This window comes from Phaenicophaeus curvirostris, chromosome Z (genome assembly GCF_032191515.1).
Source record: "Phaenicophaeus curvirostris isolate KB17595 chromosome Z, BPBGC_Pcur_1.0, whole genome shotgun sequence".
Taxonomy (NCBI): domain Eukaryota; kingdom Metazoa; phylum Chordata; class Aves; order Cuculiformes; family Cuculidae; genus Phaenicophaeus; species Phaenicophaeus curvirostris.
Genome location: NC_091431.1, coordinates 38,027,977 through 38,041,168, shown reverse-complemented (window position 1 = coordinate 38,041,168; position 13,192 = coordinate 38,027,977). Strand labels below are relative to the sequence as shown.

Here is a 13,192-nt window from a genome sequence, read left to right as displayed (position 1 = left end):
TCCGCGTTCGCACCTTGTTCGCGCCTCCTTCGCGCCTCGCCTGCACCTCGCCAGCGCTTCACCACCATCCTTCTACTTCTGCTCTCCGCCCCTGGGCGCCAGTGCGCATGTCCCGACAGGGAGACCGCGCTGGGAGGAAGAGGAGGCGGAGCGAGACCCGGCAGCGGGGCTCGTATTCCTCCGCCTCCCGCTCCCCGCCTCGCACCCTCCCTCGGGTGGCCACTTATAACTTCTTCACCCCCTGCTTCCGACTTCCTGGAAGCTGCCCCCGGTACATTAGGTACCTCAGCTCACTCCGCTGCCGCGACCACGGCAAATACTTCTGCTACTGCAGGAACAAGAAAGTGAGCCTGTGGTGGCGGTGGCGGTACCGCCGCTGGTTCTGGTTCCCACCTCCCCCCGTCTTTGCCGTCTGCCCAAGGCCGGCGGCGGGGCGACCCCCGACTCCGGTTCCCCCGCCGCTTCCGACTCCATCCCTGCCACCACCCCTGCCACCACCTCTGACACCACCCCTGCCACCACCTCTGACACCACCCCTGCCACCACCTCTGACACCACGTCTGCCACCACCTTTACCACCACGTCTGCCACCACGTCTGCCACCACCTCTGCCACCACCTCTGACACCAACTGAGCTTCCTTCCACGGTGTTGCTGCCCTTCAGATGGCTCAGGTAGGTGGGCTCTGGCGGGCGGGCGGGACTCCGCGGGTCCTCACGCCGGGGGTACGGGGGTGCTCCCCGCGGGCCGCCCCGGCGCGGTGCAGGCGATGCGGGTCCCTCGTCCCTCGGCGGCGGGGCCGGGCCCCCCCGCCCCGTCCGGCGTGGCGGCTCCTCAGCCCGGCGGCCGCCGCGTCTTTTGTGTCCGGTGGCTGCATCGGAGGAAGAGGGGACGGGGGAGGGAATTAAGGCGGAATTAAGGCGCTGTGGGCGCTCGACAGCGGCTCCCTCTTTGTGTCCGCCTCGCTGCTTGGCGTTCCGGCCTCCTGGGTAAGCGCCTGGAGCGGTCCGCTTCTCCACCCTGAGCGGCCGCGGTGACCCCGTACACACGCACACACACGAGCGCGGTTTCGCTATGAGTTTTTATATTTTTGTTTTAATATCGATCTTTCTTCGAAAAGCGGCCGTTGAGGCGACTAACGGTTGCTCTCGGCGCGCGCCAGGGTCTCCCTTGCTAAGCTTGAGGGGGCGGGGGGCGGGGACAGCAGGGGGCGTCAGTCCCCGCCCCTCCGGCGTTTAGCGCGGGGGCGGGCCGCGGGTTTCCGCGGGAGTCAAAGGCGCCGGGTTAAATGGGCTCCTCTTCTTCAGGTCGGGAGGTCCCAACGCTTACTCCGAGGGTAAGGCTGGCGGCGGAGCCGAGACCTTTTCTTTCCTTCCCCAGAAAGGGCGAGGGCTGGGTCAAACTACCCGCTTGCGCGGTCTGCGCTTGTGAAAGGGCGCGGGAGCCGGCGGCCAGAGCGGCTGTCGGAGGTGACTGGCCGGTGACGCGGCGTTTTCGGGCTGCGATTTCGGCTCCCCCTAGAAGGACAGGGTGGCCGGAGCTGGTCGCCGGGCCGGGCGTGGAGCTGACGGCACGGCCCCTGACGCCGCTGCCCTCCGCCGGGCGGAAGCAAGAGCCCGGCCCACGTGACCGGCGCGGCGGCGGGGTGCCCTCTGGCGGCAGGCGCGCTCGGCGCGGGCAGGGGCGACCCCCGGGACGCGTTCATAGCCGGGAAAAGAGCGGCTTCTTAAGCGTCGGATAACAATGGCTTGACCTTTCAGTTAGCGGCCTGCGTCCCGAGTAGTGGATGAACGTAGTTAAAACCAGCATTGGCGTCTAAAGCTAGATTTAGTAAGTGGATCACCAGAGGAAGTCCGCTGAGGCTGGCAATAGCAGCGTGTTTGACGCCAAAAGCGTCATCGGGCACCGGCACGGGCTGCCCAGGGAGGTGGTTGAGTCAGCATCCCGGAAGGTATTTCAAGTACAGGTAGATGGAGGGCTCAGGGGTATGATTTAGTAGTGGACAGGTTTGCTTGGACTCGGTGTTCTCAAAGGTCTTTTCCAGCCTAGGGATTCTGTGATTCTATGATAGCATTTTGAGCTCACCTGCTTCATAAAAAGGGCAGAGGTGCGGTCTGTAGTTCTGTTTACGTAGTCATAGGCCTAAAACGGATTAAAAAACTTCTTAGGGTTCTTTGGATGAGTCACGGTTTCTTCTGGCCGTCTGTGACTGTGAAACTGTATCAGAGTCAGCGTGGAGCTGTTTTGTAGCTCTGAAAGAAAACTATACCTGGAGGGTGTTAGAAAGGCGTAAGATAATACAGCAGTGTGTACCCTGAAAATGAGGTCCTGTGACCATAAGCAGGCAAGCAGATGAGTTTTGCTTGTTTACTTTCTCCTGCTCTTGTTTTACTTTGAACGCAGAAATTCAGTTTAAGTAGACAAAGGTAGCTGTTAATTGCAATTGTCATACCAGTGGAACATAAGTTGATTATTTGCAGCATGGATTTTCTTAGCTAAAATAAGTGTTTCTCTGTAAACTGTACTGAATTTCTTTTCAGCAGTTTTGACTTCCCCCACGCATCAGCAGTCAGAGATCTCTTACTGTGTCTGTTGCTGATTTGGAAGACAGCAGTGTAGAGACTACACTAAAATGTCTCCAGGTGCTTCAACTAAGTTTAAATTTTGGGAAGACAAGTGCAATATTCTTACATGTCCTCAATTTGTAGCAAATCGGTTGATTACAGTGCGCCAGTTTTATCACCCTTGGGAATCAAGGATTTGATTGCCGTTCATTTTTTCTGACCTTGCTTTGCAGAGGTTAACCAGCAGTGAAGGTGAAGTATTTTTATTCCTAACTTCTGCATTTCATTGCAGAGAATTAGCATTGTCTGCCCTCGGGAGGCTCAGAAGTCTTACTATAACTTTATTAAGACAAAGGATTTAACTGGATTTTTTTAAAACAAGTGTGTAGGCTGTGTAATAGCACTTATTCAACAGTTTAAAGTTGTTAATTTTGTTTCTTTTGGAAGAGTAAGACCTGGTCTAAGTTTATATCAGACATGCACTTCCAAGTCTCAGTTGAAGGGCCACTTGTACACGTGTTGTTGCCAGTTAATACTTGGTATCAGTTTTCATACACAATATGAGCAGGGTTCATGGCCTTGTTTTGGAAACTTCCTCTGAAGATAGGAGTACAGACTCCAAATGACTGCTTGCAATGCTTATGGGATTTTTTTTTTGTTCTATTTGACAAACGTATGGTGAAAGCAGGTACTGCTAATAGTGGAATTAGCATCAAAATTATGCAAGATCAACATTACTAAAGAAGTGGGGTTCTCCTCCTGGATCAGAGGAAAAAATCAGCTATGTTGTTTGCCAGAACTGTTTAGTAGATATGAATTTGGTCTTCCTTGTCACGCATATCCCTGTTAGAGCTCAGAGGTTTGTAGTTAAGGACTTTTTTGGCTGTCAAATTGTGCGAGTTATGACCAAATTCATACAGCTCAGTGCCCAACAAGTACACTATTTCTTAGTATGATGGTTCTTTTTCTTCTCTTAAAAGATTTATAGCTATGTTACTTAGCAATACAATTGCAGTATTGAATGGTATATTAACATCCATATAGCCCTCTTTAAGAATGCCTTTATCACTTAGGAGGCAGGGTGAGCAGACATACTTCTAGTTCTAAAGCCTTGTAATTGATTTTGGTGGCATGCCAGCTCCTAATGGAGTTCTTTGTTTTATTTACAGAGCCATGATTGAAGAGGCAAAACAGACCTCAGGGCCTATGCTGTGTAGTACTGGATGTGGATTTTATGGAAATCCTAGGACAAATGGGATGTGTTCTGTTTGCTACAAAGAGCATCTTCAGTGGCATCAGAGTAATGGTAGAAACAGCACCATGGGTAAGAGTGTGTGGCTTTTTCTTTCCTTCTTTCTTTATTTTTTTTTTTACTTCTTTTAAAATAAAACTTACAGAGAATGACAGGAAATCCCATAACATTTTTTCAGGAGAATTTCTGAATGCTGTGTTCTTAAACAATGAATATCGAAGAGTATACTACTTTAAATTACAGTAAACATAAAAATACATTTCTGTGTAATGTGTTCTGGTCTGCTTGGCTTTCAGCCATAACTTACTTTCCCACTTGACCTTCTCTGTTAATGTATTCTTACCCAATCCCTATATTTTGATTGTTAACAGTATAGGCTGTCTTTAAATTGTAATTAATATGCAGCAGAAGTGAAGGTTGTAGGCAGGCGATTCATAGTTTTTTAAGAGACTATTTCACAACATGTATTCTGCAGTTTGTTTGCGACTAACATGTCAAATTCTTGATATAGGAGCAGCCAGTGGTTCAAATGGTCTTACCTCAGAGTCTTCATCTATACAAAGAGCAGTCACTAGCTTAAACAACTGTGAAGATGTCGCTGGTGACACATCTGGACAAACAAGGTAAGTTGCAAGTATTACTTTGAATGAACTATGAGTGTCCATCAAGTTGAAGCACTGCATCAGTCCTGCACTACTGCAGTGAGTTTCTCCAGGCATAAAACGGTCTGTATTCTTGGTAGTGCTTTATGAATCTGTGTAAGTGAGAACTCATGAAAATACTTGGTGTTGGAATGCTGTCTGTAAAAGGATGGTGTTGATTTATCTAGAGACATATTTGCTACAGGTTTGCCTGTCTTCTGGGGAAATTATGATGGAGGAAAAATTGTGTTTTGAAGGTGGCAGAAGCAGGGGTCAGGAATGTTTGTTAGTAGCAATTGAACAGGTAGTCTATTGATGGGTCTGGACAACTTTAAGCTTTTGTTACAAATGCAAAACTAATGTGTTTCACTGTACTTAAACAGAAATGTGCCTGTTGCCGTTTTGCCTGTAATGCAGCAAATGACAGAACTGAACATTGCAAGAGAGGAGACAGTAACACCAAAGCCAGAGATTGAGCCAGGTATGTTTACAGAGTAACACTGGGTACAACTAATGACTTAGTGGAATCTGGCAGCTTGTTTACTTTCTAAGTAGGCATCTCCTGTTGTGGTGATGGTCTTGAGCAACTCTTGAGGTGATTGTTAAGGGTGTTTTTTGTGTCCTTTCTCAGAATCAAGAAAAAGGTGTAGTGCCATGATAGAGCTTTAAGAAGCATGTTTGAGGTTAGCGAAGAAAATTGACACCTGCATGGGTAGTTTTGGCTCCTAAACCTTCACTTTTGAAAGTAAGGACTCTAAAATTGCGTTTGAACAAGGGAGTACACATTGAAGTCAAAATGTTGAGATTTCTGTGTATTATGTAGCAGTACAATTCCTGCTGACTCATAGCAGTCAAAATGGCTTGCTGCATTTAGAGAATGGACTTGTTAATAAATTCCATTCTACAGAGGAGTGGGGCTGTGAGGGAAGCAAATAGTGGTTTAAAACACTAACAAAAGCTGTTTAGGGTTCTTGAACTAGTTGGGTAATGAGTAAATATATGCAAAGCATTATTCCTCAGGTGTAGTGTACTTGCAGCCTTAATTGCAGGGTGTGTGTTGTCAATTTAAAAGCTTTTTTCTTGTACTGGAAGGTTTTAGCTGTAGTAGTTAAGCATTAAAATGTAAAATATTTATTGGAGAAGGTAATGGGGGCAGCTTTCTTACCTGCAACTAGTGAGTGACTGAACACTTATCTATTTATTTAAGTGGACATTGTAACGCACTTGTTACATACATGTACATATCAACGCTTTTTTATGTAACTTAATTTTTTACATTATTATTTTTATGGGATTTTAGTTCTGAAACCCTGTTAAAACAGTTCATGTTTAGTAAGAAGTCGGTTCTCTCAAGCTGAAGATAAAATTAATTTTTTCAATTTTGAAGCCAGATGTAAATCAGAAGATGCTACTCAGCACCGTATTAAAGTGATTTCTATCTAGATATATCTTTACCAGCTAAGAGTGCTCTGGCACGTGGTATTTAATTTCTCAGTATTTGTACTTACTGCTTGCAGCAAGTCATGCTGAGTCAAGATTCTGGGACATGAACTAAAGTACACTTACAACATATATTTGGGGCTTCGTTATATAAAGACTGAGAAGAGATTTTTCGAAGGATAAACTTCCTGTAACAGATGTAATCTGAAGAGCCCTTTTGGTTGTATCTTAGAAATAATCTAGTCTTTGCTGCAATATTTATGAACTAATCTTGCCTTGTTACAAACTCTTACCTGAAATATGGCAGGCCATAGGTGACTTTACTCCTATTAGAACTACTAATAGGGATTTGTCATTTTGTTGGGTGTAAAGGACAGTCTTCAGTTACTGTTGACATTTTACCTGGTTTTCAGGTACTGTGGATCAGCTGTACGACAGGTAGTGTCACACAGGACTCTGTTAGCGAGAACAGGGGAAGAACTCCAAAAGCAGCTTAAGATACTTAGCTATTGTTTTAACCTCACAAGTAAAAAAACTGTCACAGGCTTTTGTAGAGATCACTGGAAAAACTACTAGAGAACCTAAATATGTCTCAAAGACTTGTGGAACAAAACTGCCTTCATGAGTACATACCTGTAACTTCGTGAGACAGCCTCAGCTGCTGTGTTACAGTTCAGCATGAATCACAGACAACGCAGCATAATGTCCTTAAATGCTATTCTTGAGGTTTATTGGACACCTAAAATACACAGAGTGTTGGCTGTGTTTCGTGGTACATTGATCTCTTGTCTCACAGGCAAGAGAAATTGCCCTAGAGTTTATAGAAATTCCTGCCATGTCTGGACTAGTTGCATTTTTCTTCTCTTCCTTTTTCCGGTATCATCCAATGTGTTTTTCCTCTCAAGGAGGAACTGAAACAATGGTAAATATAGTTTACATCGCCTCGTAACAACAAAGCTAGTACTTTCTATGAGGTGCAATTCTTGAAGATAATGACACAGTCATGGAATCGCTAATGAAAACAGTCTTAAGCACTGACCCTAGCAACTGAATTTCATAACCGTCTTATCAGATACTAATAGATCTTGCCTTCCGTTTAATGTCTTCAACAGTATGAAGTAGCATTCTCTCTAGGGAATGAAATTTTGGATATTTCCCTTACAAGCGAGAAAGTTAAAAATGGTCAGCTGTTCTTTTTCCTGCAGTCCGTAGCATAATATTTTATTTGTATGCTTTTGCAATTAAAGCAACTGACTTGAGAGGGTAGTGAAGCTGAAAACAATGAAGCCTAACAGGTTTATTTTTCTTGGTTTTTGTTGTTGTGTTGTAATTTCTTAGTTTGTTTACTTGTTTATTTGCAAGTTTGTAAATTGAATGGTGGGATGTGTTCAGTGCATTGTGTGCCTGAATGACTTCTAAGTCAGACAAATCTGACTGCCTTTATGTCCAAACTCAAATTCATGAGTGGGCACTATTTACAGAACACTTTGTAGCATTTTGATAACCTTTTACACTTCTAAAGGATTGACTTCTAGTACAGTCTTGAAGAAAATCAGTTTATGTCCAAAGTATTTTAGAAATGTGATTCACAGTTGGTTTGATTTTTTTTGTTTGTTTGGGTTTTTTTCCTGTACTGAGTTGCAGGAGTTAAATGCAAAACTTTGTGAACTCCTCCTTTCATTGTGTCATGCTGTCAGAGCAATGTATCTATCAGGTTGGTGAGGCAGAGGAGAATCCTTCCTTTAAGAAGCTTGAAGGGTTTCTAGCAGATGCTCAAATGGCAATAAAAGATCTGCACGAGAATGAATTGCATTGTAACAGCTAAAAATAAGCTGTTTTGAAAACAAGTATGTTTAAACAATCAGTACAGCGTATTTTTGGCATTTCCTTGTGCTTTTGTAGGTTATTACCTCACTGGACAATGAGACTCCAGTCAGGTCTATCAGTGTTTTCAGATGTGTACTAGAACCCTTTTAGTGGGGGAGGGATTTTTGGTTGCTTGGTTGTTTCTAAACCGAGTAATAACTCTGGTTTAGGGGGGAATGTGATTAGCTATCATTTTGTGAAGCCACAGCTATAAACTAGTACTGCTTTTCAGGAAAGTGAACCAGAAATTTGAACTTAGCTATGGTCTGTAGAAGTCCATCCATCTTGTAGCTTACCCTTTCTGTTCCCAAGTTAATTGGCTTCAGAAGACACTTGTCTCTTGGCTTTCTACCAAGCTGGTATGATTAGCGTTATTTTACAACTGTCTTGCGTTCAGGTTGTGATGCTTGTTGTGGGTTATCCTCACCTATATTGCAGATAAAACACACTGGTTCTATCTGTGATGTGCACATTGTGTTGCAGATAATATTGTAAGTTGCTGAGTAGACAACTAGCTTATGAGAACTAGCTTATGATGGTAACTACATGATTTTTTTTAATTTTGAGTGGTAGCATTGTGAGTTAATACTTCGGGGTCTGAGATTTGTTCTCCAGTAACCTTTCTACCTGTAGGTTGATTAGCTGTCATGTATGACACGTGCCTAACTTCTCTTATCAGTGGCCTTGCTGTTCCCATATGCCTTTTGTAAAGATGCATCTTCAGACAACAGGTGAAGGAAATTTTCCAAAATTCATGGCACAATGCCTGTTGTTGTGTGGGTTTTTTCAGGCACTTCTCCAGTATTTGGTTTATATTAGTCTTCATTAGCAGATCCTAGCAGATCAGCGACAGTCTTCCTTGTACATCATGTTAATGCATCTTGCAGTGCCTATGGATAATAATTTAAGGATAACATAATAGTTAATAAAGACCTGTCTAGATCTGAAGAATCTTTACCTCAAAGTTTTTTGGCCTTGTAGTAAGAGAACTCATCTGGTAAAATTCAAGTGAAGTAAACCTGATCAGTTTGAGCCTAAGGTTGGGAAAGGAAATGACCAAGGTGATGGAGAGGGCTACGTGCCAACAGGAACTTAGTTACTATGTGATAAAAGCTGTTATAGGTGTGAGGGGATTGCTTCATCTGAACAGTGTTACTGAGGAAGCAGGTTTGCAGGTACTAATAACAACTGTTTTCAAACTTTGAGTATTTGTTCAGTTGTTCATTCCGTGGTGATCACGTAGAGCACTTTGGTTGATAACACTGTGATTTCAGGCATAAGTTTAATTTAATGTATTGAGTACTGGAATTTTACTCAGCCAGTTGGATTTGGCTTCTTGTGCCAACAAGTAGTTGTCAGGATAGTATGTGATGAATTTATATTGGCTCCATATATCATGGCAAAACAGCTATAATTTACAGTACTTTTCATCTAAGCCACAGGTTGATGAGAGATGATTTTTGTTCTGAGCTTTAAGTAAGGGACAGGGTAGTCAGCTTTGCCTCTGTCCTAGCCATTACTCAGAAGCACGTTTATGGAAATCTAACACGATAAAAGCTCATTATCAGTCTTAACTCTGCTGGTGTAAAAGAACAGGAGACTCCTTTATTCCTGGAGAATAATTAATAGACCATTTTTCATTTGGATTTAGAGGGCTGTGTCTCATTTTGTCTTGGGACCTTTTAGAGTTCACTACTGCATATTATGTACTGCTTTTCCTTCTTGGTATATGTTTGAGTTGTGAGGGAAGGATCCTGTTCAGCAGCATTTGCAGGAAATGTGCCTTCTACAGTTCCTTAGTATCATTTTAATCACTTTCCAGTTCCAGGTGTGCTAGTTCCACAGTTTCTTTATGTAAAAGACCAAGAATACCTGTAGTAGTTTGTAACATTTTCTGTCAGGTGGTTTTATTCACAGTGACTTTGCTTTGTGGTAGAATTATCTACTTAGGATTTCTTTTGCCTTGGTGATTCCTGGGAAGCTGCTGTTTCCACTTTTGCTTCCTTGTTGGCATGATAGGCAGTGATAAAGGTTTATCATCCTTGTTTTCATTTTCCCTTAGTAGATCTTTTGAGTGACTGCAGGTTACTATTGATTTGCCCCTTATACCTTGTCTTTTGTACCTATCTGAAGCTGTGTGTATGCTCTTTTGAAGCTGCCCCCGGCTACTCAAATACCACATTGCAAAGCATGTGAGCATTTCTGGTTGCCCTTTTTCATCTGCAGATGAACTGAGGATTGTATTTGTTTGCCCGGGTGATCAGTATTTTCTAGATAAAGAATAATTTTTTTTTTCTCAAAAACCCAAAATCATCAGCAGCAATTACTCCAAAAAGTTCCAATAGCAGCAGCAATGATAACACTAGTGCTGCAATAGTTTTCTTATCTCCCAGACTTGGCAAAATGACACCGACACTAAACTTCCCAAATGTTTTTGAAAAATACCTATGCGAGTTAACAAATAATAATGGTAGTCTATGGCCTTAGTTGCTTGTTAGGACTGCTGCCATAATGTATAGAAAATATTAGCAACGGTTGTTCTACTGCATGAACTTTTTTTGCTATGAGCACTGAAAATTCCCTATTATCTTTGAGAGCTTGTCACTTCTAAATCTTGTTTAGAGCATGAAGTTCTGACTGGGGGCTGTCTTACTGTACAGTGAGTTGTGAGTCTTTCTTGGTTTTAGTGGTAATAGCAAGCTGGTTTCCAGAATGCCTGTGAATGTGGTAATGCAAACACAATTTTAAAAAACAGGCATGAAGTGTAAAGTTGGAAAAATGTCAATGTAACTGTTTCTTTACGTCTGTAAAGAAGTCCACCTTTCATGGAATAAAAAGCTTACTGATCCAAAAGAATCTCTACTAACATCCTATGTGCATGAGGTTGCTTACAAATAAGTCCTTAAAGTACGTGTACTCCATTTATTCTGGAATGCATTTTGTAGTTTGTTGGGTTTTAGAACAATAGATGTCATCATACAGCTGGGGTTGTTCAGGGAAACTGTACTGGGAGCAGGTGTTAAAGTTGTGTACAGTAACACCTCTCTCAGCTTTCCTCTGTTTCAGCTTAGATATGAAGAGTATATTTAAAAAAATTATTTGATTCAAAAATATACTTTTTAAACAAAATTTACAGATTCATAAAAACACACAAAAGGACAAATTTTTGTCCTTCAGTGAACTTCACAAAAACTTGTCACCTTTTAATTAAGGTGTTCATTTGAAAAATTACTCATTTTGACTATGCCTGCTTGAACACTAATGCTAAATACACTACATAAATACTGATACTCAGTGTAAATACCGCACTTCATTCTTTAAGCTATTGAAAGGTGTTGAAAACACGAGGGCTCTTTTGAACTTCATGTGGTTTATAGCTGTGTTTTGTAACTTACAATATCAGCGACTTGCTGTCTGCTGTATTGGTGAACTGGATTAGGCACCCAACTTCACAAGTTTAGTGGCAGAGTAATCCCATACTATGATAGTAACACATTACTGAATTTGTTTCTAAAATACATTCCTAATAATTTTATTCTCTACAGGTATTCCCCTCTGTTCAGCAAATTTAGCTGTGATTAAATTGTTATTGGTTTAGATTAAATGTTACTAGATCGTATGGTTTTTTAAAAAAAATAAATGTGTGCATTTCTGGAGTGCTTCCCAAGCCCTTAACACCTGCATAAATGTAACAAATAAGTGTCTTATTTTCTAGCTGGTGGAATTGTGAGGAAGATCTTTTTGGCTTGTGTAAAGCCAGTACCTAAGAATCCCTATCTGTTTTACACTTTCATAGACTAGCTTATGTAGTACTTTAGACAACAAACATCAGGGTCTTCTCAGGGGCAGTTAATCCTTAAGGAATACATGTATGCTACTCAATAGCTAGTGAAGTCAGGAAAAAGAAGTTTATCCTTTATTTCTTTTGTTTGCTTTAACAGTTGGCACTCAACCATCCCCATCAGTTTCTCAACCTAATACTTCTCAGAGTGAGGAAAGAGCTCCTGAACTGCCCAAACCAAAGAAGAACAGATGTTTCATATGCAGAAAGAAGCTTGGCCTTTTAGGTATGTAAACACTTTGTCAGTTTTGAACAGATGTGTATCATTAGTTGCCACATGCTAGATTAAACTTAATGAAATACCCATACCATTAAATTAACTTGCTTATTCAGAATCTAAATGACTTAGTTCAACTATTCATTTTTCTTACTCTCTATGTCAGAGTTGATGAACATAGCCCCATTGTAGTGACTAAACTCTTAATTTACAGCTTAAATAAATACCAAGAGCTTCTTAGTAACGTTTCTTTTTTTCTCTATGCAGGAATTGAATGCAGATGTGGAAACGTATTTTGCGGAATACACCGTTATTCTGACAGACACAGCTGCCCATATGATTACAAGGCAGAGGCAGCAGAAAAAATCAGGAGAGAGAATCCAGTTGTGGTGGCTGAAAAAATCCAGAAACTATAGATCACCCCCCTAAATATAGATCACCCCCCTAAATATAGATCACCCCACTTGTTAAAAGACTGTCTACTGTTCATTTTTACTATATTCTAGGAGAACACAAAAGAGCAGGTGCATGGCCATTTTCCTTTGTTCTCAAAAGTTTTACTTTTAGTCTTGTCTGGTTTAATGATATTTCAGAATGTTTGTTACAGGCAGCATTGGATAGATACAGCCCTTGAAAATATGTCCTCCCCAGAATATAATTGGATGGTCAGAAACATGCAAACGTGCACAGGAATGCACATGCAAAAAGGACAGACTCTAGTTTACATGTGTATAGATGTATACTATCTGCATGTTTGCAGGAGATCTGCCTTTTGCGATGTGTTTGAGACGTATACTCCTTGACTGGTGTTGTGTATCCATTTTGGAGAAGCTGGCAGTCTACTTCTGTCATTTAAAATCTCATTCTAATTTTAGTTTCTACCATTCATTGCTTTCCAGCAGAATGTAAGCTACGTAGATGGATCTGCTCTCCCAGACGGCAGTGGACAGGTGTTAGTAAGATAGGTGTTAGCAAAATCTTAACAAATATAAAAATCTTAACAAATATAACATCAAAAGTCTAAATTTAAAATATAAAATCTAAAAAGTGTAAACAATAGTTTCATAGTAACAAACATAAGACACACTTGGGTAAATGGTAACTTGGAGGTAACTGGATGTAACGCTAACCAATTACATTCTTAAAGCAGTTGCTGGCGTTCTACAAACATAATGTTAACCTTTTCTAGCCAGCTCTTAACAAACGACACAAGCTTACTCAATATACAGGGTCCAAAAATCAATGCCAATATGATTATTATGATCAGCCCTATCAAAGCAGATATCAGGGTGGTCAGCCATGGTGAATGGTTAAACCATGATTCAAACCAATTTTGTTGTGCCTCTCGTTCCCTTTTTTGTTTTTCCAATCC

At 41.8% G+C, this 13,192-nt stretch overlaps 1 protein-coding gene across 4 annotated transcripts; it reads left to right on the top strand.

Moving 5' to 3' along the window:
- The first annotated feature begins 240 nt into the window (after window positions 1-240).
- On the top strand, window positions 241-12,293 carry LOC138733200 (AN1-type zinc finger protein 5-like). Of its 4 annotated transcripts, none has more exons than XM_069880195.1 (6): window positions 241-673; window positions 3,733-3,887; window positions 4,327-4,438; window positions 4,840-4,937; window positions 11,704-11,829; window positions 12,088-12,293. In XM_069880195.1, exons 2-6 carry the CDS (start codon window positions 3,737-3,739, stop codon window positions 12,234-12,236), a joined length of 636 nt encoding a protein of 211 aa, XP_069736296.1. In that variant the 5' UTR covers window positions 241-673; window positions 3,733-3,736; the 3' UTR covers window positions 12,237-12,293. The 4 variants fall into 4 exon arrangements, with proteins under 4 accessions (XP_069736296.1, XP_069736295.1, XP_069736297.1 ...); XM_069880194.1 differs by lacking the exon at window positions 241-673 and adding an exon at window positions 1,218-1,335; XM_069880196.1 differs by lacking the exon at window positions 241-673 and adding an exon at window positions 1,699-1,829.
- Window positions 12,294-13,192: the final 899 nt, after the last annotated feature.

What these genes read in the sequence shown, in the direction of transcription:
- LOC138733200 (XM_069880193.1), top strand. Translation starts at nt 3,695, where the DNA reads ATGCCAGCTCCTAATGGAGTTCTTTGTTTTATTTACAGAGCCATGATT. An exon ending in AAAGCCAGAGATTGAGCCAG is followed by an intron (nt 4,938 to 11,703) that starts GTATGTTTACAG and finishes TTGCTTTAACAG; the next exon opens with TTGGCACTCAACCATCCCCA. An exon ending in AAAGAAGCTTGGCCTTTTAG is followed by an intron (nt 11,830 to 12,087) that starts GTATGTAAACAC and finishes TTCTCTATGCAG; the next exon opens with GAATTGAATGCAGATGTGGA.